The following is a 26,098-nucleotide window of genomic DNA, read 5'->3' on the forward strand; positions in this document are numbered from 1 at the left end:
TAGGCGATGGAGCAAAATGTTATGCGGCTCAATGAGCCGTTGCCCTGGAAGCCAGCAGAGAGGCCACTGTACACGAGCCATATTCAGTGCCACATGACATCAGCAGATGCTGCTTCTGAGCGCGCGACATGCACTGCACCCTTCACTCTCCACACGGCTCAGAGTTCAATACAAGAAAATAATTTCCAGTGTTCAGCTCGTCTACTTCACTTCCACACTCTGCCCGCTGTTTCCTTCTTAATTATTACCTGAACTTCGTCTATCCCTGATAGATGCCCCCCCAGGCATGAGGAGGTGGGGGTATCAGTAACCAGGAGAAAAACACGCATCTCAGGGTGTGTTTGGAAATATCTCAGTGTGTAATAATGTGAGTTCTGATTTAGAGGACTGCAGTAGCCCTGCTCTGCATTCACATCATATAATACTGCTGAGCAGATATTAATAAAGCAATTAATAAATAAGCAAGTTCCTCCAAGATAATAATGATTCTGAATCTGAATAGGATATACACTTTCCTCGTTGCTAGACATTTACAAGACTGTCAGTATAGTTTGGCATGAGAATTATGGTTGATTTTGACCTGAATATTACAGGACTTTGGATTACATAACGCTTGTGCTTTTAAAAAAATTTACTATTGCTTTTTTTTACTTTCTGCATTTAAAAGTTATGTTTGTAAGTCACTTATGTAAGGAAATTAGTGTCTCACAATTTTCAATCACTAGTATCCATACTTAATGTGACCATATATACTTATTGCAAGAACATTCAACAGAAGCTTACCATGGTCGAAGACCCAGCAGAGGTTGTTATGTGCGACCTCCTACACTGACTTGTCCTTCATCAAGTCCACCCACAGATATTCCCAGGTAGAAGGAGAGTTAAGTGCAATGCAGTCAAAGCTTATCTACAGTTAGCTCTTTACTGTAGAAAATGAGTCTAGGGTCAGCAAGACTTTGGAGATACAAGTATCATGAGTAATTCCTTGCTGCTAGGTCTTCAGAGCAGAAACGTAATTATTTGCTCCGGCATAACAATCAGTAGCACCATACAAATAACCTGCAATTAAAATGAAAAAAATTAAAGCTAAGTTAGAAGGAAACTTACATGTTGGCAACAGAAATGACAAAGATGCAAACGACAAAATATGATTTTATTTATTTTTTTAATAACTTTTTCATTTTAGGTTAGTTCCAGCGCTTATATAAAAAAACATTATTAATGTCTTTAACATATATACAAACAAGGTATACTGTGCAGATTAAAAATAGTTTCTCTCTCTCCGGTAAATACAATATAGATTGACATTTTTAAAAATATAAGCAACCCCTCCACTTTGTAAATAAACCCCCAGTAACAATCTTACAGTTGGGAAAGGGAGGAGTTGCTATGGAGATCTGCAAAGTTATACGACAGCAAAAAAATATTTAATGACACACAAGTGCTTGTACTGATTTAAGCCAGAAATATCGAAAACCTTTGCACAAACATTTACATCAAGTTCTTCACATATAATACTTTCTGAAAAACACAGCCAAAAATGTTTATTACATGAGAACAACAAAACATAATGACTGAGCTCAGGTACTTGTGTCATGATCTCCTGAGATGCTTAAATTCTCAAGACCCTTAGAAAGTAGTAACTGAGGCAAAGTTATTTTTGTTCTGCAATTCATCACACTAAGGTGCCAATTCCCAATGTTGGCCATGGAGGAACATTTAGTTTAACGACACATGGAGCATATTGCCCACGACACTGATTAGACCTCCTGCAAACTGGTAACACCCATTTAACACCCATTGAAACTATGAAACTGCATTCAACCTCAGTGGAACCCATAAAACTTTTAGATCTAGATAAATCAGAAAACCAAGTCATTCTAACGTTCATTAGAAAAATCATATCTTTGCTCAGTGTTACAGAAATAGGACCAAACAGCATAAGGTTGTGTAGCACAGCACTGGTGTGCAGTCAATGTCATAAGCATACACAACACATACCTCAAATCTATATGTTTAATACTTGAAACATCTTTTAGTTTTTCTTTTTCTTCAAAAAAAAAAAAAATCACCGCAATGGTCCAATGTTTCAGTTAGCAGGAGATGTACAGCAGACCATATACTATATAAACAGAAATAAATGGTTCCGAGTTAAATGCTGCTGAAATCCTCTTTCAAAAGTAATAATGGTTTACCTACAGGTAAATACTTAATTAGTTTGAAACTGACTTTCTGTTGCAAGCTACGGGAAACTAATGACAAATAAAACACATGACTATGTTACTAAAACATAGTAATAGAACTTGCTTGTTGCACAAAATATAAACAATGTATACATCGCACTTGACATCACCTGTGGATTGACATATGTGCAATCAAATTTGCATTATTCAACGGTTTTATTATTTTTGCCAATATTCAAATCATTACGTGACAGAAATACGCACTTTTAAAGCATAGGCTAAATGAGTGATTTTAAAGATGCAAAATATCCCGATTTTCCTATTTGTTTATGGCTTTGCTTTTCCCACTTTGCATTGTGTTCACAATGATAATTTTAGTATAATAACAGTCTTCAAAGGGTTAAAAAAAAAACTAAAAGAATCATTTTAACACATTCTGAGGCTGAACACAATTACTGGGATTAAATGCATGCTGTGACCAGCAGTCAGAACTGCAAAAACCAACAATAATCAAGTTAAAATATTTCATCTACTCCCATCTATAAACATATGTGTTCCCCTGGTCACAAAATGACCTCTGAGAGAAAACACAAGATGAAAATACATAATATCCTTGGTTTCATAAAAATATTAACTACACATATTACAGTGAGAATCACAGGGCTTATTAGGGTAATGCTTTCTAAGAAGACGCAGAAGTACAGCTTTAATCAAAGAAAAATTACCATAATCTTGACATTACTAGTATTTTATATTTTGGCATTACATAGTCATGTGTCACTTGAAGAACGATTTGGATATTATTTTTATATAAGGCACCCAATTTAATGGTTTTCTTCAGTAGAGTCATTATCGGGAAAGGGGTTTAAAAACAAACACAATACCTTTAAAATACCTCACTGACTCAGATACAAAATATCAAATGTCCTAAAAACACAATTTGAAGCAGAGCCAGAACCTTTTCCCACAGCCAGCTCAGTTTTCCGTTTGAGAAAAATGATGACAAAGAATATCCCATCCTCAATAAATAATTATCAGATACAGCACATTATACATCACCTATTTCTCATCTGTTTTGGAATCATGTCAAAATTAAAGCCAGGGTGATTAATACTGCCCTGTCATTTTTAGCTCATTAATAAACAACCTTTTATATAATAATTAAGGCTACACTCTTGGGAAAACATATGATTATTCATTAATATAATAAATCTAATTAGCAAACTGATCATTATACTGTACTTGTTGTTGCTTCTTAGCAAGCACCCCTTGGTCAAAAATATTTATTCAGTCAAGGAACTCCCTTTCAAAATATAAGCAAATGATGACCAACAGGACAATACTTCACACAGCTTCAGAAGAGCAGATATGCCATTGCAAGGCAGAGTAAGCATGGGCATGCACAGGTGGCACGATGCTGCACAGGGGACTCCTAAATAGACAATTATCTCCATGCACCTGCATTTCACTTCCTGGCACTTCTTCCTAATATAAAACCATATAACTAATGGCAACAAAAATATTAATTACACTCCAACACTCTCCTGAGTGTAGAATATATTGGGATCCCAGTGGCGATACAGGTACCTCAGCTGTCATTTCTGTAGCATTAGGAATGTTAGCTATGAGCCAGACTTGCATAAATATTATCGACCCAATCAAAGGCATGAACCTGACACCTATAGATTCACTGTTTTTATGATGTCCATAAACTGGTGAAAAACGAAAAAAAAGCTTCTTTGCATGATGTATTGCAGGGAACATCATAAGCTTACGGTGGTCAGATTCAGCAACTGACCAAAAAAATTACTGGTTTCGGATGCCTTAAATGGACACTAATTGCTTCCCTAAAACCTAAAGCACTTATAAGATACTAAAATATTTTAGGAGTAGTTATTTTCCACTCTGTCCATGTTTTTTATTGTAGAAATGGAAAAATTCCATAAGATAAAAAGAATGATGTTAACCAATCACACACGTTAGTATTTTAAGGTTTGTAAATATAAAATGACACTTCAGGTAGACAAAGATAAATACTGAGATGCAAGGGGGGGCCGGAGGGGGGGATTGTGAAATAGAGAACAGTTTAAGGCAACCAGTGCCGTTTCTGATATTGTATTAAACAGTGCTGATTACCATGGCTATTCATTTCATTTTTTTAGGCAAGATACTGTAATTCTAGATTGCTGGTGCAGTAGTAGCGTAAACATAAGGGAGAACGAATGCACAATTGTTTTACATTTTTGAGGCAAGTTGCAGCTGGGTCCTGGTCAACATTTCATAGTGCACTACCCAGGCTAAGAGAAAGAGGGCATATGAAATATGTCAGGTAATCAGACGATTCACATGAAAGCCTATGTGCTATGTATTCCAGAGCTCTCACATACAAAATCTCAGCTGTTCACTACCACTTCGGTTTGGCATATCTGTGGATGTTTGGTAATGGTAAAGGATAAGTATTCTTCTAATGGCACAACACTGTGGAGTACATCAAAAAGGTAAAGTGCAAAAAAAAAAAATTAAAAACCCTCATGTCGGCCGTATGTGTTACACGAGCATCTCTGCCTTTTGCGGTCAGCAAATCTGCAAAATTTCTACGTAAGCACTTCTCATGGGGATGGTATGACTGTAATGACATCATTTACCTATTTCAAGCACATGCTTATGCAGTGTGTGTACATGTATATATCAGGTTTGTTGGTTACTGGTGTCTGAACAGAGGCGTCAAACGTTCACAGACAGGAAAAAAAACATCTGAATATCCTAAAAGCAAGTTATCCATTAGACCTCATAATTGTGTCATAGTGGGTGATTCAAATTCAGCACCAGTGTCTTAAAAAAAAGATTAAAGCAAACTCTTGTGACTATTTTCTTCCATCTTCCACAACTGGTTATCCCAGGAAAATAAGCAGGACACAAATAAGCAATTTAGAGACAGACTCCGTGTGAGGAAACCAGAGAGCACTCAGTGAAAGATGCAGGCAAAATAAACCAAAATTGTTTATACCAAGAAAACTAGATGGTCTTTTTAAAATCTAAATTCGACCACTCTACCCTCTGAAACAACCCCTCCATGTTTACAAAGATCTACTCCCTTGTTTTAGCAGTAGAAGGCATCATCAAAGCAACGGCTAGTAACAACAGGAAAGAGGGATTAAAATTTTCCATAGTCCGTGTGTATAAAAATTTCAAAGTGCAAAATACTCAGGATAACAAAGTGGTCACATTTTATCAACATTTTAAAGAACCCGTGTAACGTAAGCAAGCTCAAACATGGCCACCGACGATGAACCGTAGTGCTGTACATTCCAGTAACGTCGTCTGACTCAGAAACAGTCTCATATTTCTGTAAGGTTTCTGAGTATGATCCTGGAAACAAAAACTGATGAGAGTCCAGGACATGTTATCCAAACAACTGCTCAATTTTAAATGTGCAAGATAAGAACTGGCTTTTCAATATATTTTGTCAGGTGACACTGCGACAAATACCACAAGCACTGGCACATAGCAAACCTAAAAGAACAGAGGCTAGAAGGAAAGTCAGCTCACATATCTGAAAAATATCAATTAAATATATCTGTAGATGTACTGTACATCTATAGATATGCAATCATTTGTTAACATATATATATATCAATGCAAATTGGTACAAATGATTCTAGTTTGCAAGAAATCAAATGGTATATCTTTACTGCAAGTATACAGTGCTATTAAAAAAATAGCTGAATATAAAATTTTGACATCATATTCCATATTAGACTATGCATTTCTCAAAGAAATTTGGTGACCTTATGTTACGGAATGTGGTCAATCGCTTTGGATAAACATGACTCGCTTTGATAAATACAACTGAAAGTCTGTCATTATGTAAAATAGTGACTTTGACTTCAAACAGGCCACAAATATTTCTGTATCCAGTACAGATACTAAGCATCCATCTATCAAAAAACAACATTCAAGGGAAAAACTAATGCTTCAGATTGTTTCTTTAGTTACCTCTTCTTTTGTTTTAACACAATGTTTGAATTCAGTAAATCTATGAGCCAAAATTTATGTCCATTACTTGAGAAAACTGGGTTTTAAAATTTCAGCATTTGGTAGCATAGAAGAATAAAGTGTGTTATAGCCCTTTAATGAATGACAGCGAAACAGTGCAGCTCTAAAAAAAATATTGTGTAGAATTTCATTAAAACTGCTGGCTTTGGTCTCCTCTAGAGTTCCCATTAAAAAAGCTACAAAATTTCGCTTGACATTTCAAAACCCACATTCCATCTTAGAAATAAGCAGAGCAATGTCAGAGATGTTACAAGCAATTAAACATTCAGAAAAATACAGGGATGGACAGAGCGTACCATCAAGAAGTGCTGTCTCATTTACTTTTACAACAAAATAAACTGTATATCGTCTTTTAAAAATCCTGAACACCACCCAGTAGCAGTCTGCTTAGCCCAAATGGACAGAATCAAGAAGAACAGCCCCTTTCAGGGGAGAATCCCAGTAACTACACACACATGATTTCAAAAGGAACATATGACAGGGATTACAGACATATATGGATTCTAATGTGTGGGAAAAAGACGTCCATGATGTAAAATTCACCACTTGAAACCAAGAATGTTTCTGGGAGAAAAGAAAAAACAAAAAAAGCACACTGTCATTAGACATAAAATGAGAAATTTATATCACAAAAATTCACCATCATTATCGTCCAAATTTCATGATGTAGAAAAAATGTTTTTTTAAAAATATCACTGAATAAGACACAAAAAATGGAATGGTAAGCGCTGTTAAATAAAGATTTAATTTAAAATGATCCTCCTCTTAGAAAGTCGTTATTTATGAGGAAGCCACTCTGGATCCAAACAGATGGCTGGAGGGTAATTTGACTGACTACAGGTTCAGTTCCAAAGGAGATGAAGTAAAATCCGTAATGCTGACACATGTAGAAAAGGGGAAAAAGCCACACAAAGGGAAACTGGGTTGGCTTTTCTCTGAGATGCAATACTGCAAAAGCCACCTGCTGGCCCAGGCTCCGCCCAGAGCAAAGACAGCGGGCCACCAGAAGAGGGCGCTGTTGCTTCGCTGGGGCCTGAGACGCGAGAAAAAGCAGCGCAGAGCTGTTTTCTGCACAGGGCCCTGGTGACTGTGCCTGCTTCCAGCCCCCTTGTCCTGCGCCTCTGGCAAGCCTGCTTTGTGAAGTCCTCCCCCTGCTGATCAGGGATGTGACAGAGAGCCCGGCTCACAGCCCACAGCTCACGGTTTCTGTGGACCGGGAGAAAGTACCACCGGCGTGGACAGCCCATCCACACTCAGGGCAGGGATATGGATCTGGTTGCTCCCATTGGTTGGAAACTGTAACAGGGTAAACAAGATAAATATTATCGTGCCATTAAACCATCCCATACACTTTGTATACAAGAAACGATTTAGATAACATCAAATGGATGATTCATTTCCACCTTTAATGATGTAAAACATTGCATTTAATTGTGGTTTGCTGCAGTGCTTTCCTTGGGTAAATATTATAACCAGCTGTTATCCTTTTTGTACAATACAGATAATGGCTCATTAGGCATGTAAAATGGCAGAAATCCATAACTGGAAGCGAAAATAAAAATTCACCAACAGGGGGAGCTGACGCACCATGCCAGCAGGACATGTGACTGCACTTCACTGAAGGGCACAGGCGTGCGAAAGAGGCATGCGTGGCTTCCACAAACAGCACGCCGAACAGACTGGCGACCAGCTGCCAGCGCAGACTACGTCAGGGAGCAGCAGGAGCGGGGAAGAGGCATACCTGAAAGGACAGCTTGGCCGGGCTGCGGGGCGCGATGGGACTGAGCGTGCTCCAGAAGTGGATGGTAGAGGGAAGCGGACTTGGCGTCAACAGAACCGGGGTCTGACAGGGAAGCACAAGGGAAGTATGCTGAAAATCACCCCGACCTGACTTCCAAGGCTGGGTCCATGAGTTGACAGTGTAAAAATACCCACTATGCTGCTATTAGGCATTCAACTAGTCACACATACCTTCTAGACAAATTAAAGTGAAAGTTACATTAAATATTTGTAATTCATAATTGATATACAGCACATAATTCTATCGAAAATTAAATTTGTTGTTTAAAAATCATGAACAAAAAGGACAAACTTGAGTATAAAAAATGTTTTAAATTATTTTGAATTAGGTTCTGTACTTGTAAGGGATACTTCCAATTTATGCTTATTTCATACTTGTCTTTTCCATGTGCACTTTCGGCTGCAGATCGTGCATGCGGAACCTTGTGTTCATACTACATTTGGCTGCAGAGGCAGATGGTTGTGGTCGGTGCATTCATAGAGCAGTGATATGCTGCGTTCCATCTGAACTTGTAAATCTGGAGTTCCTAGTCAGAAATTTCAACTGGAACGCCCCTGAAGTCGGAAGTCTGAGTTGTGAAGTCGGAGGAATCTACACAACCCGACCTCTGAATTCAAGATGGCTGAGCCCTATATCAATGGAAGTTAAAACTGTAGTTTAATACTGTTTATTAGCACTCACGCCTTATTTGTGGCTCATTAAATCGGTCGTACACTCAGTACTGTCCAACTGCTATCTGTGGACATGTCGCTAAGGTGTTTTTATGTGGAAAATACTGAGTAATGTGTTATGTGATATTGATATTGCTAAAAATGGCTAACAATTAACCAGGCTAGAACTGGGGCCATTTCAGAAAGAAGGATTTCTTGCTTAGCCGAACAGCTTGTTGGATAAAGGCTAGTTATACTGGGTAAATAAAATCCAACAAGTTATCCGGCAGAGCAAGAAATCTTGCTTTTTGAAACAAGTCCCAGTTATGGCTAGTGGTTTTCCGATTTGCTGTACTGGAACGCTGTTAACTCATTTGTGACGTCATTCTCAGTTCCAACCTCCGAGGTAAATGGAATGCAGCAATATTCCACCAGACCAGGAGAGGGCAGATGTATTGCAACAAACAAGAATACAAGCAGCTTAGTGAAATGGGTTAGCTTTTTATGAACAGTTTTAGAGTTGTGAGACTGGGTGGTATTACGGTAATACAGCATACCAGCATTTTGAAATCCTTACAACAATATTAAGCAGAGACACCCCAGCACTCGGCAAATTTTATTGGTAAGATTTTAAAATGCCAGAATAGAACTGCCTTTGAAAATACAATATACCAAGGTATGACGTCTGGACAGTATAAAAAGACATATGCGGGTAACTCGGCACCTCTTCATGCAGCTGCTCACCATAACTACTACAACGACTATTCTTTCTCTAATCTTTCTTTGGTTGACCTCTGCTCTGTAAAAGTCAGTGCTGCCACCTACTGGAAGTACCTAGTCAATTAACTTGTACAGGCGATACACACAGACACACGACAAAAAATCTCTGCTACACCCACACCGTTCACCACCATCCGGCACATGCCCCCGATGACGAAATTTACGTTACCTGAAATTGTGCGCGAACAACAGTGCATGCGGAAAAGTGAAAAAATGGCTTTTACTGGTATAGGGATGGGAATTGATAAGATTTTCACGATTCCGATTCCATTTTCGATTCTGTTTAACAATTCGATTCTTTATCGATTCTCCTATCAATTCTTATTTTTAAAAAAGAAAAACACACAGGTCGATTAGCTTAGAACTTTGTTTTCTATCTTATCTTTGAACAAGATAGAAATTTAGGAGTAGCATGACCTTACAAACCCAACAGTGAGATCTTAAGAGATCCACAGCCTACGGCTCCTCGATGGGGTGCCACGGGGTCCCCAGAAAAAAAATTTGTAAATGTAAAATAATAATAAAATAAATATTCTTCTGTAGCAATAACAAAGTATAACATAAATTGTTGTGGCTCATTAAATTGTGGCAATTACACAAGAATGTCCAGTAACATTTACACTCTCCTTTTTAAAAGTATATAAATCAACTAACATAATATGCAATGTTAGTTGATTAGTTACCTGCCGTATTAACAGGAGAGGACGTGCAAACATTACCGCTGCTGCTGGGTTGAGATTCACTAGTCCGGAGCGGATCAAAAACACGACATTCATTTAAGGTTATCGCGTGTTTTGTGAACAAATGCTTTTGCATATTCGTAGTGTTTCCTCCCATTGATGAAATATCCACTTTGCAAGTATTGCAAGTTGCCCTGTTGTCATCCTTTCTCGTAAAGTATAACCAGACTTTTGAGCGTTTGTGTATTTCCATTTCCATGTTTCCTGCTGGGTAAATGACGCTACGCAACGTGGTGACGTCATTCGAGGCGACTGGAATCGATAGGGGAATCATTTGCAAAAATGGCAAACAATTCCAAGGAATTGAAACAGTGGGAACCAGTTCTCAACAAGAACCGGTTTTCGATTCCCATCCCTATACAGGTATGTGGATTTTAAGAATTTTCTATGGACAAGCCTTTCCCCCATTCAGCCCATTAAACTGAGGACACAGTATGCTTCCATAAAAGATGCTGATACACAGAAACATAAAGTAACAAAAAAAATGCCCCTGTAACTTCTCCTAATTGGCTGGTTGAACATTTATAGACCTCAGCACCAAGGGCTTAAATCTGGCCAAACGTTGCAAGATCTTAAGACACTATCAGTATCTTCACTACCTTACTTAGCCAGCTGGGTACAGTGTTCACTGTCAGGTCTTAAGGCCATGTGTGTTAAGGGGTAAATACATTACGTCTAAGTCAAAAAGAAAAAAGACTGAAAAATCTAATAACTGAAAATTTTGTAACTGTACAGTTCCATCTTAATGGATTTTCAAAATTAGCATAGCTATGTGTGGTAAACTAATTATGGCCACACAGATGTGAGTGCAACTCACAATAGTCTGATTTCAAAAGGCATGTGTTTAACTGAAATTGTCATGATTCAACTCCAACCACAATCTTCACATGCCTTTGGCAGGCCACATCCGAGACAGAGATCTTGGCTCCTGGTTCAGAAAAGCTACAGGTTGTGCTCCAGGTCAGAGCTCTCCCCACAGTACTGACGCTGACCATTAAAAAACAGCTGGTTAACGGGTTCATGCTGCAGGGTGAAGACCTTCGATGTGAAGCACAGCTCCGTGGGCCGGTGCTGTGGTACGCGGGGGGACTCCGCAGGGGCCCCACAACACTCACCAGCGCGTGAGAGGTGATGACGGTGGGGGTCAGCGTGTTGGTGCCTCCACCAGGTGCCAGGAGGCTGTTGACCGCGGCATTGACCTTATCCAGCGAAAGCCCAGGGGGCAGCTGAATAGGCGATGAGGGCAGCTCCAGAACTTTGGGCTTTTTGGATTTGGGTGGCTGAGCTTCCTGGGGTGATGAAGCAGGAATGGCAGCTTCTGGGGTCGGTGTATGTTTTTCTTGAAAGAAAATAAAGAATTTCAGCTCTTTGCAACCACATGCCTTGGCACTTCAACAAAGGCCCTTCGACACAGCCCAACCTGCACAAAACCCAGACAGCTTATTGATGAATGACAGACCAATCAAAGCATCCTTTCAGACAATCAAGTATAGGTGATGTACTGTTTCCCTGATCCGTCAAAAAAGGAAAAAAAAAAAAACACCAAAACAGACAAACAAATGTTCTGAGTGGCCATGGTTCACCTGGTAACTGAGATTCGGTTTTTCCCTCCCCGTCTGCCGGCTGCTCCCCGCGGCTCAACTCCGCACACGGCGGGCCGGCTGGCTCCACACAGGCCGGCAGGGCTTCCACTGATTCAGCACCTCCTGCGGGTGGTGGAGGTGCAGGAGCAAGAGCAGATGCAGGCGCAGTCACCTGGCAAATGGAGGGGGGAGAACACATTTTCAGTCTTTGGATCTGGGCCTGGAATTTCGCTTAGGATGCTAGGAAAGCATCAGCTCCCACCTCTTCCACATGCTTATCCTTCAGGCCCACAATCTCAAAGATATCCTCCTCAGGTGCCGAGGGTTTGATGACCACAAACACCTGGTGGCTCTGGGACGAAGAGACCACACATTCACCGGCAGCTGCTGAGGACCCGACTGGGGCCGACGGGATGAGGGGCGCGATAGAGCTTAGGTCAGGAACGCTAGTCAAATAGATCTGAGGGGAATCTCCAAGACCTTGGGTCTTCTGTGTCTGGGCGTTCTAAAAAATAAATAAGTAAACAAACAAACAACTAAGTAAATAAAAATCTGTTGATCCATCAGATCTGAAATACCTCATGCAGAAAACTGCTCTCTTTTCTGCAGCAAGAGTATCTGGTTTGACCAAAAGCAGCTGCTGTCACTCACCACACTGCCAGGAGCAGAGCCTGATGGCGTCTGAGGGCTCAGGGCAGGTGTGACACAAGGGGACGGCTGGGTGACTATCACCTGCAGACTGGTCTCTATAGAGCCCCGCCCCTGAGCAGAGCTCCGCCCCTCCATTGTACAGACGCGCATCTGGTTTCAGAAAGGCAGTTTGATTAACCATCTAACCTCTCAGTATTAACTAAGCAAAGAGTGTCTTTGGTGCAAAGAATCATTATTCTGTGAGAAAAGTTCCGTGCAATTTGACAAAATTCTGCTGTGGAAGTAAACGGGAACAGTACCGCACCGGCCTTTTGATTATCCATGCAAATATGCATCTTAATTATTATCTAACCATAAAAACAGTAATTAGATATATGGTACTGTGCAAAAATCTAAAGCTAAAGAAAATTATGTTTAAATCATCTTCACTTTAGTTTGAAACTATGCTATTATGCCTGTCAAAGTATGTTAACTTAGACATTTCAAAACTTCTAAAATCACCCCAGTATTTGCAGCAACCATCCAATACACCCATATATTTTTTTTTTCTTGACATCTAGCACACCTGGTATAGCTAATCAATCTCTCATTGACTTTAATCAAATTAATTAATTAAATGAGCTGGTGGTGAAATTTAATAAAAACATGGAATGGCTGAGGTGATCCTGAGAAGAAGCGGTGTTCATTTAACTATCCAACCAGATATCAGTAACTTCTTGGAGAACAGAAGAAATTCTTACTAGTTTTTATTGCTACTCTTAATTTGCATATATCCTACTGCCAAATTGTGTTTTTTGTAAGTGCCACAAAAGTGCACTTACTACCCAGATAAATAGGTTTAAACAGTTCTTTTGATTGCCTAAGACCTTTGCACAGTACTATACAGTGACTGAATCTCCCAACTTCAGGCTGGACATCGAGCCTCTGTGCAGATAAGGCATGCAGAAGCTCACCTCAGGCATCATTTTCTCAGCACTGGGTACCTTGGGGGTGCCGTCTGTAGGAACAGGCAGCTCTGTCTTGATGGGTTTGGGGGCCTTGGTGGGGGCCTGCAGGGATTGGATGGTGAAGGTAGAGTAGAGTCCTGACTTCATGTAGTCATTGCGGGAGCTGCGCTGGCCCGAGTTTGGTGGGGAGCGCTGGGCCTGCAGGCTCTTGGAGAGGCAGGGGGGGGCATTGCCCCCAGGGGCCTTGGGCAGGCCCACAGCGTCTGTCTGGCTCTCGCGCCGCTGGGACTCCTCCCCTACGCGAAGCCCCTCGGCAGCAGTCGGATCAGGATATGTCACAAATTTGTAGACAAACTTCTGTCCACTCACTTTCTTTATGATATTCTGTGAAGGTGACATATGAAAATATATTCATTTAATTATATTAAATATACATTTTCATAAAATACACCAAAAGCGTTTGACAGACTCACAGATAAAAAAAAAATTACACAGTTGCTGTGATACAAAAAAGTTTGTTTTAAAATTACCTTTTAATATCGCTATACAAATCAGAAACGTTTTTGGCATGTCCTGTATTTTAAAGAGTAACAAAGGCTGAACGAAGACTTTTCAATGTAAACCTTACCATACCCAAAAAGAATGTGAAAGGGAAGGAAAAGGAAGTGGTGTTAGCTACGACTGTGACAGGGGTGAAAAAAAGAAGGTGACACAAGATACTAGCAGTGACTTAATTCAAACAAGCCACAATTTTGAGCAAACAAAGGGCGCTTTTCCACCGCACCAAGTACGGTACTTTTGGTATGGTACTTTCGGTACTTTTACTTTTCCATTGACTTCCGGTCAAGTACCAGTACCAAAACTTCCAGTACCGAAAGTGCCAAACTAGCTGGGGTACTTCTTTGGTACGTCGGGGTGGGACTTAAAATGCTTTATTTGGGCGTTTTTCCCCCTCACCAGGTACCAAACTTTTGGTATTTCGAGAAAGTACCGAAAGTACGGTACTTCAAGGTGTTGGTTTTCCACTGGTGTAAAAACTAGTAGCAGCGCCAAATGACATCACAACTGGAGGCGGGGTATTTTGTACTGAATTCGAAATATGGCTGTAATATATTGCACGGCTTGGCGATGTGCAATATTAATACAAACATTGCATGTTATGCAGATACAATTCTTACATCGCTAGTCAGCTATATTAAAATATGGCTTTTTCTTACTTTCAATTCTGTACGGACATTATAGTGCAGGGGTTAAAGTTTTGCTAAAATATTTTTACTCTGTTACTCTGTCATGGGACGCAGTGGTAGCTCTGAGGCTAGGGCTCTGTGCAAGTAACTGGAAGGTTGCTGGTTCAAATCCCACTAATCCATTCGGACTAGTGTGTTGCTGAGGTATCTGCCACAGGGATGGTTCTTATCCCTGAGGTGGTTTGTTGTGTGGTGGGTGTGACAATACACTGTAATCAGTGCATGCTCCTTAACTACCTACTCCGTCGTAGGGAAAAAAAAAAAAAAAAAACTTAACAAGCTTTGCAATTTTAATTATTACTCCTTGAATAGATTCTTATGTTTAAAAATCAGTTTAAAGTCTACCTCCGCTTCTTTGTCATGAGCGCTGCATACGTTCTCTGAGACAATCGTAATCGTTTTCATCCTTGCCCTTTAAATCACTTAAAGATGAATTTGTGAGAAATTTATGAACTCCTTATTTTGTTTTATAAACACCCCAATATTTATTAGAACTAAACAACACATTGCTATATTTATAACAAAATCACATTGCTAAGACAGCACGCTATTCAGGACTGGTATCAGCACCAATCCATGCCTAATTAGATCGGGTATCGGCCATATGTGTCCGATCCACATCCAATACTTATGTTGTTAGTTTTCAGCAGTCTGTAAAAAGATAGCTCCTATTTCTTGTTAGATCGATATGTATATACAATCGCACGACAGCTCTTTCCCATTTTAGATGCTTTTGCAGCATTCAAGCTGAATGCTAAAACTGCCATTATTTTTGCCACTTAGTGTGTGTGAACGCAGTGACTTCCGCCTGCTGTGATGTCATGTGCATACCCTTTGCAGTAGGAGGAGCATAAGAACGTCAGGCGTGAGGACAGGAAATGCCACTTGCAACCTTGCAAAGCAAACTAACAAATGTTTGCAATCTTAAACTATTTTGTGGGGCATTTTAAGCATTCAGCGTATATTCTCTTGGAAGATATTGAAATTGAACTTCAAATATTTCAAAAATGCTTAAAACAAGATTTAGAAATGAGATGGAGCAGTATGTTTCTAGTAGCTTAATTAACAAAGCTTTTCTGGCCTACTTTTTTCCATTTGTATTTACTAGTTTAATAAGAGCTCTGGTAACAAACTGGTACTCATATTGGCCAATACGTTCTGTTCAGTTTTCAGGATTGGATCCGCACTGAGAAAGTGGGAGCGCTGTACCTCTAACACATTCCCTACTCAGGCAGAGTCAAAAGGATCTTACAAACAGGGTCACCTTGTCATAGTAGTATCGAAGAGCCCTGCTGAGCTTGTCATAGTTCATGTTGGTCTTGTTTTTGCGAAGACCCCAGAGCCTCGCCACCTCCTCTGCATCCAGGAGCTTGAACTCCCCGTCACCAGAGGTCCAAGAGATGAGGTGCCTGTGGCTGCCGTCCTCCAGCAGGTGCAGCAAAAATTGCCACAATGTGATGGACGGGTCCATGGCTGCAGGGAACCAAGATAGAGGGCTCTTGACACAAGGACACAGGAAGCTGTGTGTAACACACAGCAGCATCTCAAGGCTGGGTCATCAACAGAAGAAAACTATCACCACTGCATTCTGAGAACCTTGAGGAAGAGGACATCCTATACTTTGACCGTAAAACATGCTTTAATTTCTTTTAGGCAAGGTGCAGAGCAATATCTAGATGATGTGGTCACAAAAACCGAACAGACTAAATAACACAAGAACACAATGTAGACGTGTGTTGTGCTAAGCATGTAAATTAAATCTATTAGCATTTTCCCCAATTACACAACTCCCATCCAAAACCTTGGAAACCATCATCGTGTATATGAGCAACTGTTACTAAGGGAGAGATATTGTAATGTTAATTTTCCTTGATGTCTGACAGGTAATTATAAATGCATAACAAAATAAGGGCTTCCTCAGGAAGATAATGTTGAAATATGGGCCTTGATAAGAGAAGACTCTTCATATCTTAATAAAGAATTATCACATGATCAAACTAAGATAAAAGAAGTGACATGGCATAATTCTATCAACAAACCAAATGAACTAGTCAGGGGACACATTAATGCACAGAAATACAACCTCTTCTTACTCCAGTATTGCCACTGCAATTAAAAAGGTGATAAACCCATGAAAAATCTAACTCACAAAATGCATTCAAGTTTAAGAGCATCTATGTAATAGATTAGAGGCACAATGTCACAGTGGGCCTATGTTTATAGTGGGGTACCGCAGGGTTCAATTTTAGGACCACTATTGTTCCTAATTTACATTAATGTTATACATACAGTAAACTGGTTAAATTTGCAGATGACACCAAGGCGGGTGGTGTAGCAGATACTAAACTAGCAGCACAGAGGTTACAACAGCATCTTGGTTCTAAGTAGTAACTGGGCTGATACCTGGCAGATGAAATTTAACGTAGATAAATGTAAGGTAAACCATGCAGGGAGCAGCAATATAAAGTACAGATATTTTATTTGCTCCAATGAAATAAAGGTAGCTGATTATGAGAAAGACCTTGGTGTATATGTTGATCCTTCCATGTCCCACTCTCGCCAGTGTAGGGAAGCAATTAAAAAGGTCAATAGGATGTTGGGTTATATCTCTAGGTGTGTGGAGTTTAAGTCAAGGGAGGTGATGCTACGATTATACAATTCCTTGGTAAGACCCCATCTAGAATACTGTGTGAAGGTTTGGTCACCATACCTTAAAAAGGACATTGCTGTTTTGGAAAAGGTTCAACGTAGGGCTACAAGAATGATTCCTGGTCTTAGAGGAATGTCTTATGAGGAGAGTTTAGCAGAGCTGAATCTGTTCGGCCTCGCACAAAGGAGATTAAGGGGGGACATGATCCAGGTATATAAGATTCTAACAGGTCTGGATGCTGTTCAGCCAAATGACTACTTTGATATTAGTTTAAATACTAGAACTCGTGGCCATAGGTGGAAATTAGCGGGAGAACATTTTAAACTGAATTTGAGAAAGCACTTCTATACACAGCATGTAGTTAGAATATGGAATTATATTCCTGTTCATGTAGTGCAAGCTAAAACCCCGGGTTCCTTTAAATCAGAGCTAGATTTTAGATTTAGATTTTAAGAACTCTGAGCTATTAGTTAAGTTCCCCCCAAACAAGCTTGATGGGCCGAATGGTCTCCCCTTGTTTGTAAATTTCTTATGTTCTAATCAAATCCAGAACTGATTTAAATTGCATATTAAAGCTACTTCATACTCCCATATAAATTACAAAACTAATCCACCCTCAATAAATACATTTACCTATGATTGTGTCGTGAGCTCTGACCAGAGGAGTGAAAGACTTCCTGACTCCCTAACTGAAGGGTTTTGCATATGATATACCACATATGAATAATTCAACTCCACCCTAGCTACAAAACAGTCATAAACATATCACTATGTAAGCAATCAAAAAATGCTTTAGAAATTACCAGTGACATACCTGACCTATTGTAAATTATTTTAAGCTATTTTACAACTATCACCATTTTTCAACTATTGTTTTAATCATAATAATTTATTGTTTGACTTGTAATACTGTAACACATTAACACTACCCTTTCTAGGCAATCTCTGAGCAGTGCGTGGTTAAAATCATACCATCCCATTTGTAGACTGCACTTTTTTTGCACTTTTCTTTGTTTTCCAAATTCAGCAAAATGCAGGCACTGGAGGTACTGGAGAAGGTGAATAGATGGAAGGAAAAACAGCTCAAAGTTTCTGGCATGCACTAAGATTTAACCATTGTGCTCTTAAAATCTTTCAAAAATTGCTCAGGCTATGTATACTACACATTTAGAGAAGGGTACTTCAGCTATTTTGTCATTAATGTATCCAATCATATGTATGTGTTTAATTTCTATATTCCTCTTCTGTGGCATTGTCATTACTAGACTGAATCATTTAAAATATCCAATTATCAAATACACAATGCCCAGCTAAACCTTTTGAATGGCAACCCCACTCACTGGAGGTCTTTAGTAAAAATGACCAAAAGATTTGGGGTTTTTTTATGGCTGACTAAGATTCATCATTTGAATAACTACATCAATAAGTTAATTGTGTACACATTTGTTAGCGCTGCAAAATGAAAAAATGGAGACAATACAACCTAGACAATTAATATATTTCAATTACCACCATGAATGGATCATTTCTAAAGGAGTAGATTCACCTGTCAATCACAGAGTCAAACACATTTTAAATGACCCATTTTAAATAAAGCACACCAAGGATATCAAGACGGAGACTCAGATTTATGAGATGGGTTCTCAAGGATTCTGTTCAAGCCCTTCATCTTAAAGGTCATGTAGTCACCTAAAAATTCATATTCACGGGTTTGTAGTTGTTATTGCACTTTTATAGTGGAATAGCTTACAAAAATATCTATTTACCCATCTGAATTAGAAGGATAGACAATGATGAATATGAAAGTTAGCATAACAATGACAGTGACCACTGATACCACAAAAAGCAGGTCTGCTTTTTGAAGTGTAAATTTACATTTGTTCCAGCCATTCTCAAAGCCAGAGCTCCTGGTCAAAAGAAAGAGTGATAATAATATTTCTAAGAGATGGTTGACAAAATACACTAGACGTCGATATCTTATGTCTTGCTTGTACTGCTGACATCCATAACCTCTCAAATTTACTTCTTTAATTGCCTGGTTACCAAGGTGGAGTTTACTGTTAATTTGTGACAAAAGAACTCTCCCTAAATGCTACCATTTCCAGAGCTGCACAGTGCAAAAGACCCAAAAACCTTAGGCTTCTAGCAATTGACCTGCTGGTCACCGGTTAGAAGATGACCGCTACTTACAGTAAGATGCTTTGTTGTCGCTCAGTTATGCTCTAGGTCAGAGGTATTCAACTAAAATTTAAAGAGGTCCAGTTAGAGAAAATTTCTTGAAGCAAAGGTCCAGAATATCATAATGTCTAACTATTTAGTGTGATATATATTTAAGTAGCCTATTAGTTGCATCAACATAGCATTTAATCAGTACCTGGCTGTCAAATCAAATTAATTCAGTACCATTCAAAAACGTTTTGACAATATTTATTGTCACGTGACATACAACTTCGGCCAGCTGACTGGAGTGAGATTTTCAGTTCGAAATGTCTGCACACACATGTAACAATTCTTACCTTGTAAATAGTCTGCTTTTGTATTTAACCATGTAAATACACCTTTGACGTAGCTAATTTTAGGTTTTATAATGGAATAATATAGATTTGCCGTGAGATTTCCAGCGTGAGTATCATGCCAGATGCTTGAGATTTGGCAGCCATGAAAGCGTACATTTTTTGTTTCACCTGAGTTTATTTATATAACAGATAACATTATTTTATACATGTGTTAAAAAGCAGAAACTTCAACGAACATGAAATCAACAATAAACTACGTCTATTTATCCAACATGTTATATAATACATACTGTATTTAAAAACTTTTCAGCTGTATGATTTCAGGACACACCAGTCACTCTGTTAGAAACATTACAGCTTTTTGGTTGTGGGATTTAGCTTCGCTGCTGCTATTAACACTAATGGCACATTAGTACAGACAAAGGGCTGCATGAGATGAACTACGTCTAGCTGGGCAGTTAAAGGTGTTTGACGTTCATTGGTGTGGGGAACGGCGGTTCTACTGCTAAACCACTACCGAAAAGACCACAAAAGCTGCGTCGGTTAAAATAGAAACGTCAGGTTTTAAATAATAATGTTTTGGCTATCGGTCCGGGTCCGTATAGGACAACTTCTGGGTCTGGGACCGCAGTCCGCCTGTTAGTGACCTCTGCTCTAGGTTAATGAAACATAAATCTTCATCTCATAAAAAAGAAAGGAAAACTCAACAAAGGAACAATGCAAACCATTCACGCCTCTGGTAAGGTTACCTTTATTACGCATTTAACTTAGGTGCCTAACTGACAAAAGCTTGAGGCGTTTTGTTGTACCTGAAAGCAAGGTATTCACTACACAGACCAATAGGAATAATGTGTTCTGGGGCTTTGTGACTCAAAAGAGCTCACAGAAAACTCCGTCATGATAGTATTCTTAAAAATAATATAATTCTCTTACATCTCATTTTAAAAATCCTGAAAAATAATTTTAAACTCATATAAACATTTTATGCAACCTTTAAAAAAAGGATGTAACAGTCATTAACCTGACGATAACCTAATAACCTGATGATAACCAATGATTCTCGAAACCTCTTCACCTGAGATGGTTTATACTGAATTTTACAAGCAATTTATATGTCTATGCCAATACAAGTACATATTACACTGAGCCAAAGCAGTAATGTAAACATGCCCGTGGGCTGGTACATTCCAGACGCTTACAAAAAAAATCCAATGGGCTGACAAAATATGTGGGCAAAACCACCAACCTTGCAGTGTGTATTACTGACGGGAAGCTGGATAAGGTGCTGGGCTTCAAAAATCTGACATCAGCTCACCTCATTTGATCAAGGCAGTTTCGTAACAAAAGCAGCTTCATATTTTACTTGGTGATAGATAAGTTATAGATTTACAAGGCAGAGCCGTATTCAGATCTTTGGCCTCAAAACCATAATTCTTCCACTGTTTCATTCAAATGAGTATGTCTTGCGAATAAAGTCCAAACTACATTTTAAACTTTATAACTGCTCATTCTTAGTTTTGAAGACCTGCATGCTTTGACTTAGATTTAATTGCCAGGTCTCCTGATCTGTTAGAACAGCTGAGGAAAGAGAAGGTAATGTTCAGCAACATACATGCAAGTCAACAATGATATTCCATTAGGTATAACATCGAGCCACTTAACTTCCAAACTACATCCTGTTTTCCCAACTTAAAAACATGTAAATCATCACTAATGAAAAAAAACTGTAACCTCCCTAAAACTCTGGAGTGCCACTGCCATCCCAAAAGAAACTGACAAATCAGGGAATCAAATGGCATTACTGAACCAAACCACCCCCAGTATGGCTGAAATGGCTCCTCTCAGCTGCAACATGCTTTGCATAAAAGGTGTGAATGCTGTATGGATTATTGGCATATTTCACTTGTAAGGTGTGCCTTTCTTCTCTACTGTATCCAAACAACGTGAGGCCAGAAAAACCGTATTGTATTCACAGTGTGGGATTGCATGTGAGAGATGACAGAATACATACACATACCAAATACATACCAAAAACCATATTTCTGTATTTTTAGGCAGAACAGCGATGCATAATATATCACTTGGTATTTTCTATGAAGTGGACTAAATGTTCAGTTGTAAGTCAAAGCCACGTATGAGATGTCACAAATGCTTATTAAAACAATGTGGTCAAACGGAAATACTAACACAGGGTTTCCTTCCCTATTTGCAAATATACAACTACAACTATTCACTATAACATTTTATTTACTCCAACCAGATGTTTCAAAATAAAGACAAAACGAATTATGCCTATATCTATGTTGCGAGGGCCAAATAAAGCAGCTATAACATGAAAGCATTTCACTCCACTAGATCCACCAATGGACTCTTTTTTTCAGTTTATGACACTGCTCTCAAAACACTAGGTGAATGTTTAAGGATAAAAAGAAATTAAATCTAAATCTAAAACCTATTTGGCAAATAGCCCAACAGAAGCCTTACAACCACTGAAAGTACACTAGAACAATCCTTATTTTACATGTTTGCATGTTCTCCCCGTGTCGTCGTGGGGTTTCCTCTGGGTACTCTGGTTTTCCCCCCACAGTCCAAAGACATGCTGAGGCTAATTGGCGTTGCTAAATTGCCCTTAGGTGTGCATGTGTGAGTGAATAGTGTGCCCTGCAATGGGCTGGCCCCCCATCCAGGGTTGTTCCCTGCCTCGTGCCCGTTGCTTCCAGGATAGGCTCCAGGCCCCCCACGACCCAGTAGGATAAGCGGGTTGGACAATGGATGGATGGATTTTTTCACCTCAGTCATCTGCCAATATTTTAAAACAAAATTAATCAAGTAACAATGTTTCCTCACCTCCATTAACTTCCCTGTGAGAAACTAATTGAATATTTTGATTTTAGCTGTCAATTCTGGAATTCTTTGCAATGTCACGACCAAAACACTCATGTTGTCTACAATCAGGAGGTGGTCTTGGTTGTAAGGAGGTCTAAAAATACTTGATATTTTAATGCACAGTTTTTAAAAAAGTGTATCGTATATAAACAGTATTGTCTCCTCCAATATCTCATTTGAAAATATATCGATATACCTTAAAAAATGAAAATACTGCCCAACCCTAACACCAGCTTATTTTCCTTCACTGTCGATTTACATGATGTGCCGCTGCCATGCTGACAGTCACACAAGCCTCTTCATTGTGCTTCTATGCAGGATTTGCAAATGCCGCTGGCCAGAAAGTCCATTATCTGTAACTAATTAAACCAACTAAAAGAAAACATGAAAACATAGAGCAGTGTGGTGCATTCCAAGCCTGATGTTCGGAACATCCAAAGTCAGATCACCAGCCTTGTTATAATCACATTCTCAAATAATAGCATGTTATACTGTATACTGTAGTAATTCAGTATAAATTTCTTAGTATATTATACATACTTCATATTATAAAGTAATTCCAATGTTTAGACACTGTGTGCACAATTGTGGAGTAATTTGTTTTGAAGGGTGTGTCAGATTAACATGTAATTAAAATAAAATAATAAAATATTAAAATAAAAACAAGAAATGAGGCCCAGAATTGTGTAAAGAACTCTCAAAGTCAGAGAGGACAAGTACATACTTCTGATTTTTGCCAAGGAAAGGTTCAGTTCATCACCTGTTCTTGAAAGTGAACTACTCCACGATTTACTGGCATTGTCATCTGGCAGAAAAAAATTGGCACACAGGGAAAAAAAAACAACACAGGAAGCAAGGGTTCATGAAATTCTGGATAACTAAACCACGTCCTGGGAAGGTTTGCCAAGTATAGGACATCCCTGCAAAGTTTCACTGCCCTCACTAGGAACAAACTTATGACAGGTGGAGAAAAAAAGTAGAAATCAACCACCACCAACACCCCCATAGGACATTTGGAAATGGGTGCCCAAACGTTAATCTAACAGTTTGCATTAAATCACACAGCAGACAAAAAGAAAGAAAAAAAGAAAATCACACAAAAAAAATCTATAATTTGAGAAATGTCATTTTAAAAACCACAAACACAATATCACACTTATTTTGTTATGTTGCTATCCACTTATGGAAAAGAAATAAAAAGAACACATTTGTAAAGACTGATATATTTATTGCCAATTGGCTAACAAAACATTCAGGCATAAGAGTTTTTCCTAATAAGGAATCGATAAACCTCAATAAATCATGCATTCAAACAATGTAGCATATAATGCAAATAATGCAGTATATATTACAACATCGGAATCCATATATAAGCATAGGTACAATTTTATCTATCTATGTTTATCTTAAATTAAGTCCAGCATACACATGTTGCCAGAAATGGAAAAAGATTTACGTCGCCATTTAGGAAGGGTGACAAGACTATCGTACACCGGGCCTCGGGGGCGACATGGAATCACACGTTCGGTAATCGGTAGAAACCGAAAATCAAACTAGATCAGTTCCTGCGAACAGCAATCGTGTAATGCCTAAAGACAATTTCAGCCCTTTGCATGCATCATCTTCATTTGGTGTACTACTACCGTTTCTCGGAGAAACTGATTTGTTTTATTTAACCTATACATTTTGACAGTTTACCCTTAATTATACACATATTGTTCTACTTGCTGTTTTAGCATGTATAATCTTTTCAATACTTGGGTTGGCCATCTTACAATTTCTGCTCTGCACTGTTCTGCCAATCGAGGTCATAAAGTAAATCAAGTTAGTTCATTAAAATCAAAAACAAAACAACTTGATTCATTCCTCTTATAACGTTATAACTGATAAATGTATGTAAAATGGTATATATGAAAAGATATGAAGGCTATATTTTTCCCAGCTTCTTTACAGCCATCTATTCTCCAGCGATGCGGAAAACAATGCTGGGTGCATGTACTCTCATACTAAGATCAGTGGGACAGAGTTGGAAGCAGGGGGCAAGAAACGATTTTTCAGAACACGTTGAGAACGTTTTGGTAATTCAATTTACCAGACTGCGATCTTAGAACGAGAGTTCTTCATTTTATTAATACTAGGTAAATGGTCTTCAGGCAGCAGATGCACATTAGTTAACGTGGTCCCAAATGCACTACTTACTACTGCAGCAGATTCCGTACGTTAGCAACATGCAAAACAAAAATAAAATACTGACAGTTACATGGTTATGTCAGGATATGTCAAGTCGGCGCGACAACGTCGATTACAGTCAGCAATGAGTAACTAGTTAAAATGAACACGCGGTTGCACAAAATCAAACAGTTTGCAAGCAACAGTTACTGGTAACAAGTAACCACCCAGCTAGAGGACTTACCACTTAAGAGAGGACTTGAATCCATTTTCTCGATATCTAGTTCTTCAGTGCAGCGGTATCCATTATTTTACGATCGACGCAAACGTCAAAAGTTGTCTCGGGTGAGAAGAGAAACACTGAGGTGCGACGGACAGACACGAGCCGCGGTCGTAATTATGTAACAGCGCCCTGGTAATAACACACACATCTCCACCATGTTAGCAAGCTGCCTGTGGCCGAGCGTGTGCCGCCGTTTTCTTGTAAATAACTACTCTCGTCTCGGCATTACGTCGGCCGCCGAATACAGTGTCCGATACGGTTCCCTGGGGTTTCAAAGTCCCAAGCTACCCAGTTAGTTATCACCCGAACACCTGGGCGACCAGCGGGAAATTTGCTGTAATCAGTGCGCTATCGCAGACCCCCCTCTCTGTCACTCCCTCGGTCAGTTAGGAGATCCGCGTCAAACACTGGCGAAATCCAGCCTCGGTGAAAGGACGTAAAGACGCCTCTGCACTCGCACCCCGGCTATTAACAAGTCGGTTAGTCAGAGGTGAGCTTCGGTGCGCCGGTTCACTACGCGGCCGAGCTCATTCTCGCGGCTCCGCTCGGCTCTTCACCCGTCTTTCTGCTTCCTGTTTGCACGAGCGCCTCGGCCGCTCGCGCGCCGAGCTCTCTCCGCTAGACCTCCTCCGGTCGGCAGGCGGACGCCTGCGAAACTGCAAAGTGAAAGAGCGTCATGAAGTCAGTGACGTTGGCTGCTTCGAGAAAAAAAAACAACACAGATTCGTGGAATCGAGGGCTGTGTGCTCTTTCGGCTTCATGTCGTCTGTCATGTAGGAGAAACAAAACACAAATTCAATGTTAAAGAGAGAAAGCTCTACAATCAAATCGATGTCCTCAGCTTGCTTACTAGATAGCTAGCTACTTAACTACGGATTTGCGCGGATACATCAAAGTTACCGCCAATGAGCGCACGATGTTCCAGTCGGGCTCTGTAAAAGCGCCATTATGCGCTA

The 26,098-nt window shown here is 39.5% G+C and overlaps 1 protein-coding gene across 3 annotated transcripts; it reads right to left on the minus strand.

The window, feature by feature from the left end:
* Positions 1-1,134: 1,134 nt before the first annotated feature.
* Positions 1,135-26,098, minus strand: elk1 (ETS transcription factor ELK1). Of its 3 annotated transcripts, XM_023835843.2 has the most exons (9): positions 25,104-26,098; positions 15,903-16,111; positions 13,398-13,775; positions 12,445-12,594; positions 12,056-12,298; positions 11,794-11,965; positions 11,326-11,549; positions 7,981-8,082; positions 1,135-7,535 (listed from the first exon to the last, which is right to left on the minus strand). In XM_023835843.2, exons 1-9 carry the CDS (start codon positions 25,126-25,128, stop codon positions 7,437-7,439), a joined length of 1,602 nt encoding a protein of 533 aa, XP_023691611.1. In that variant the 5' UTR covers positions 25,129-26,098; the 3' UTR covers positions 1,135-7,436. The 3 variants fall into 3 exon arrangements, with proteins under 3 accessions (XP_023691611.1, XP_023691612.2, XP_072569153.1); XM_023835844.2 differs by lacking the exon at positions 25,104-26,098 and having other exon boundaries at positions 13,428-13,775; positions 15,903-16,400; XM_072713052.1 differs by lacking the exon at positions 25,104-26,098 and having other exon boundaries at positions 15,903-16,400.

Source organism: Paramormyrops kingsleyae, chromosome 6, assembly GCF_048594095.1.
Source record: "Paramormyrops kingsleyae isolate MSU_618 chromosome 6, PKINGS_0.4, whole genome shotgun sequence".
Lineage (NCBI taxonomy): Eukaryota > Metazoa > Chordata > Actinopteri > Osteoglossiformes > Mormyridae > Paramormyrops > Paramormyrops kingsleyae.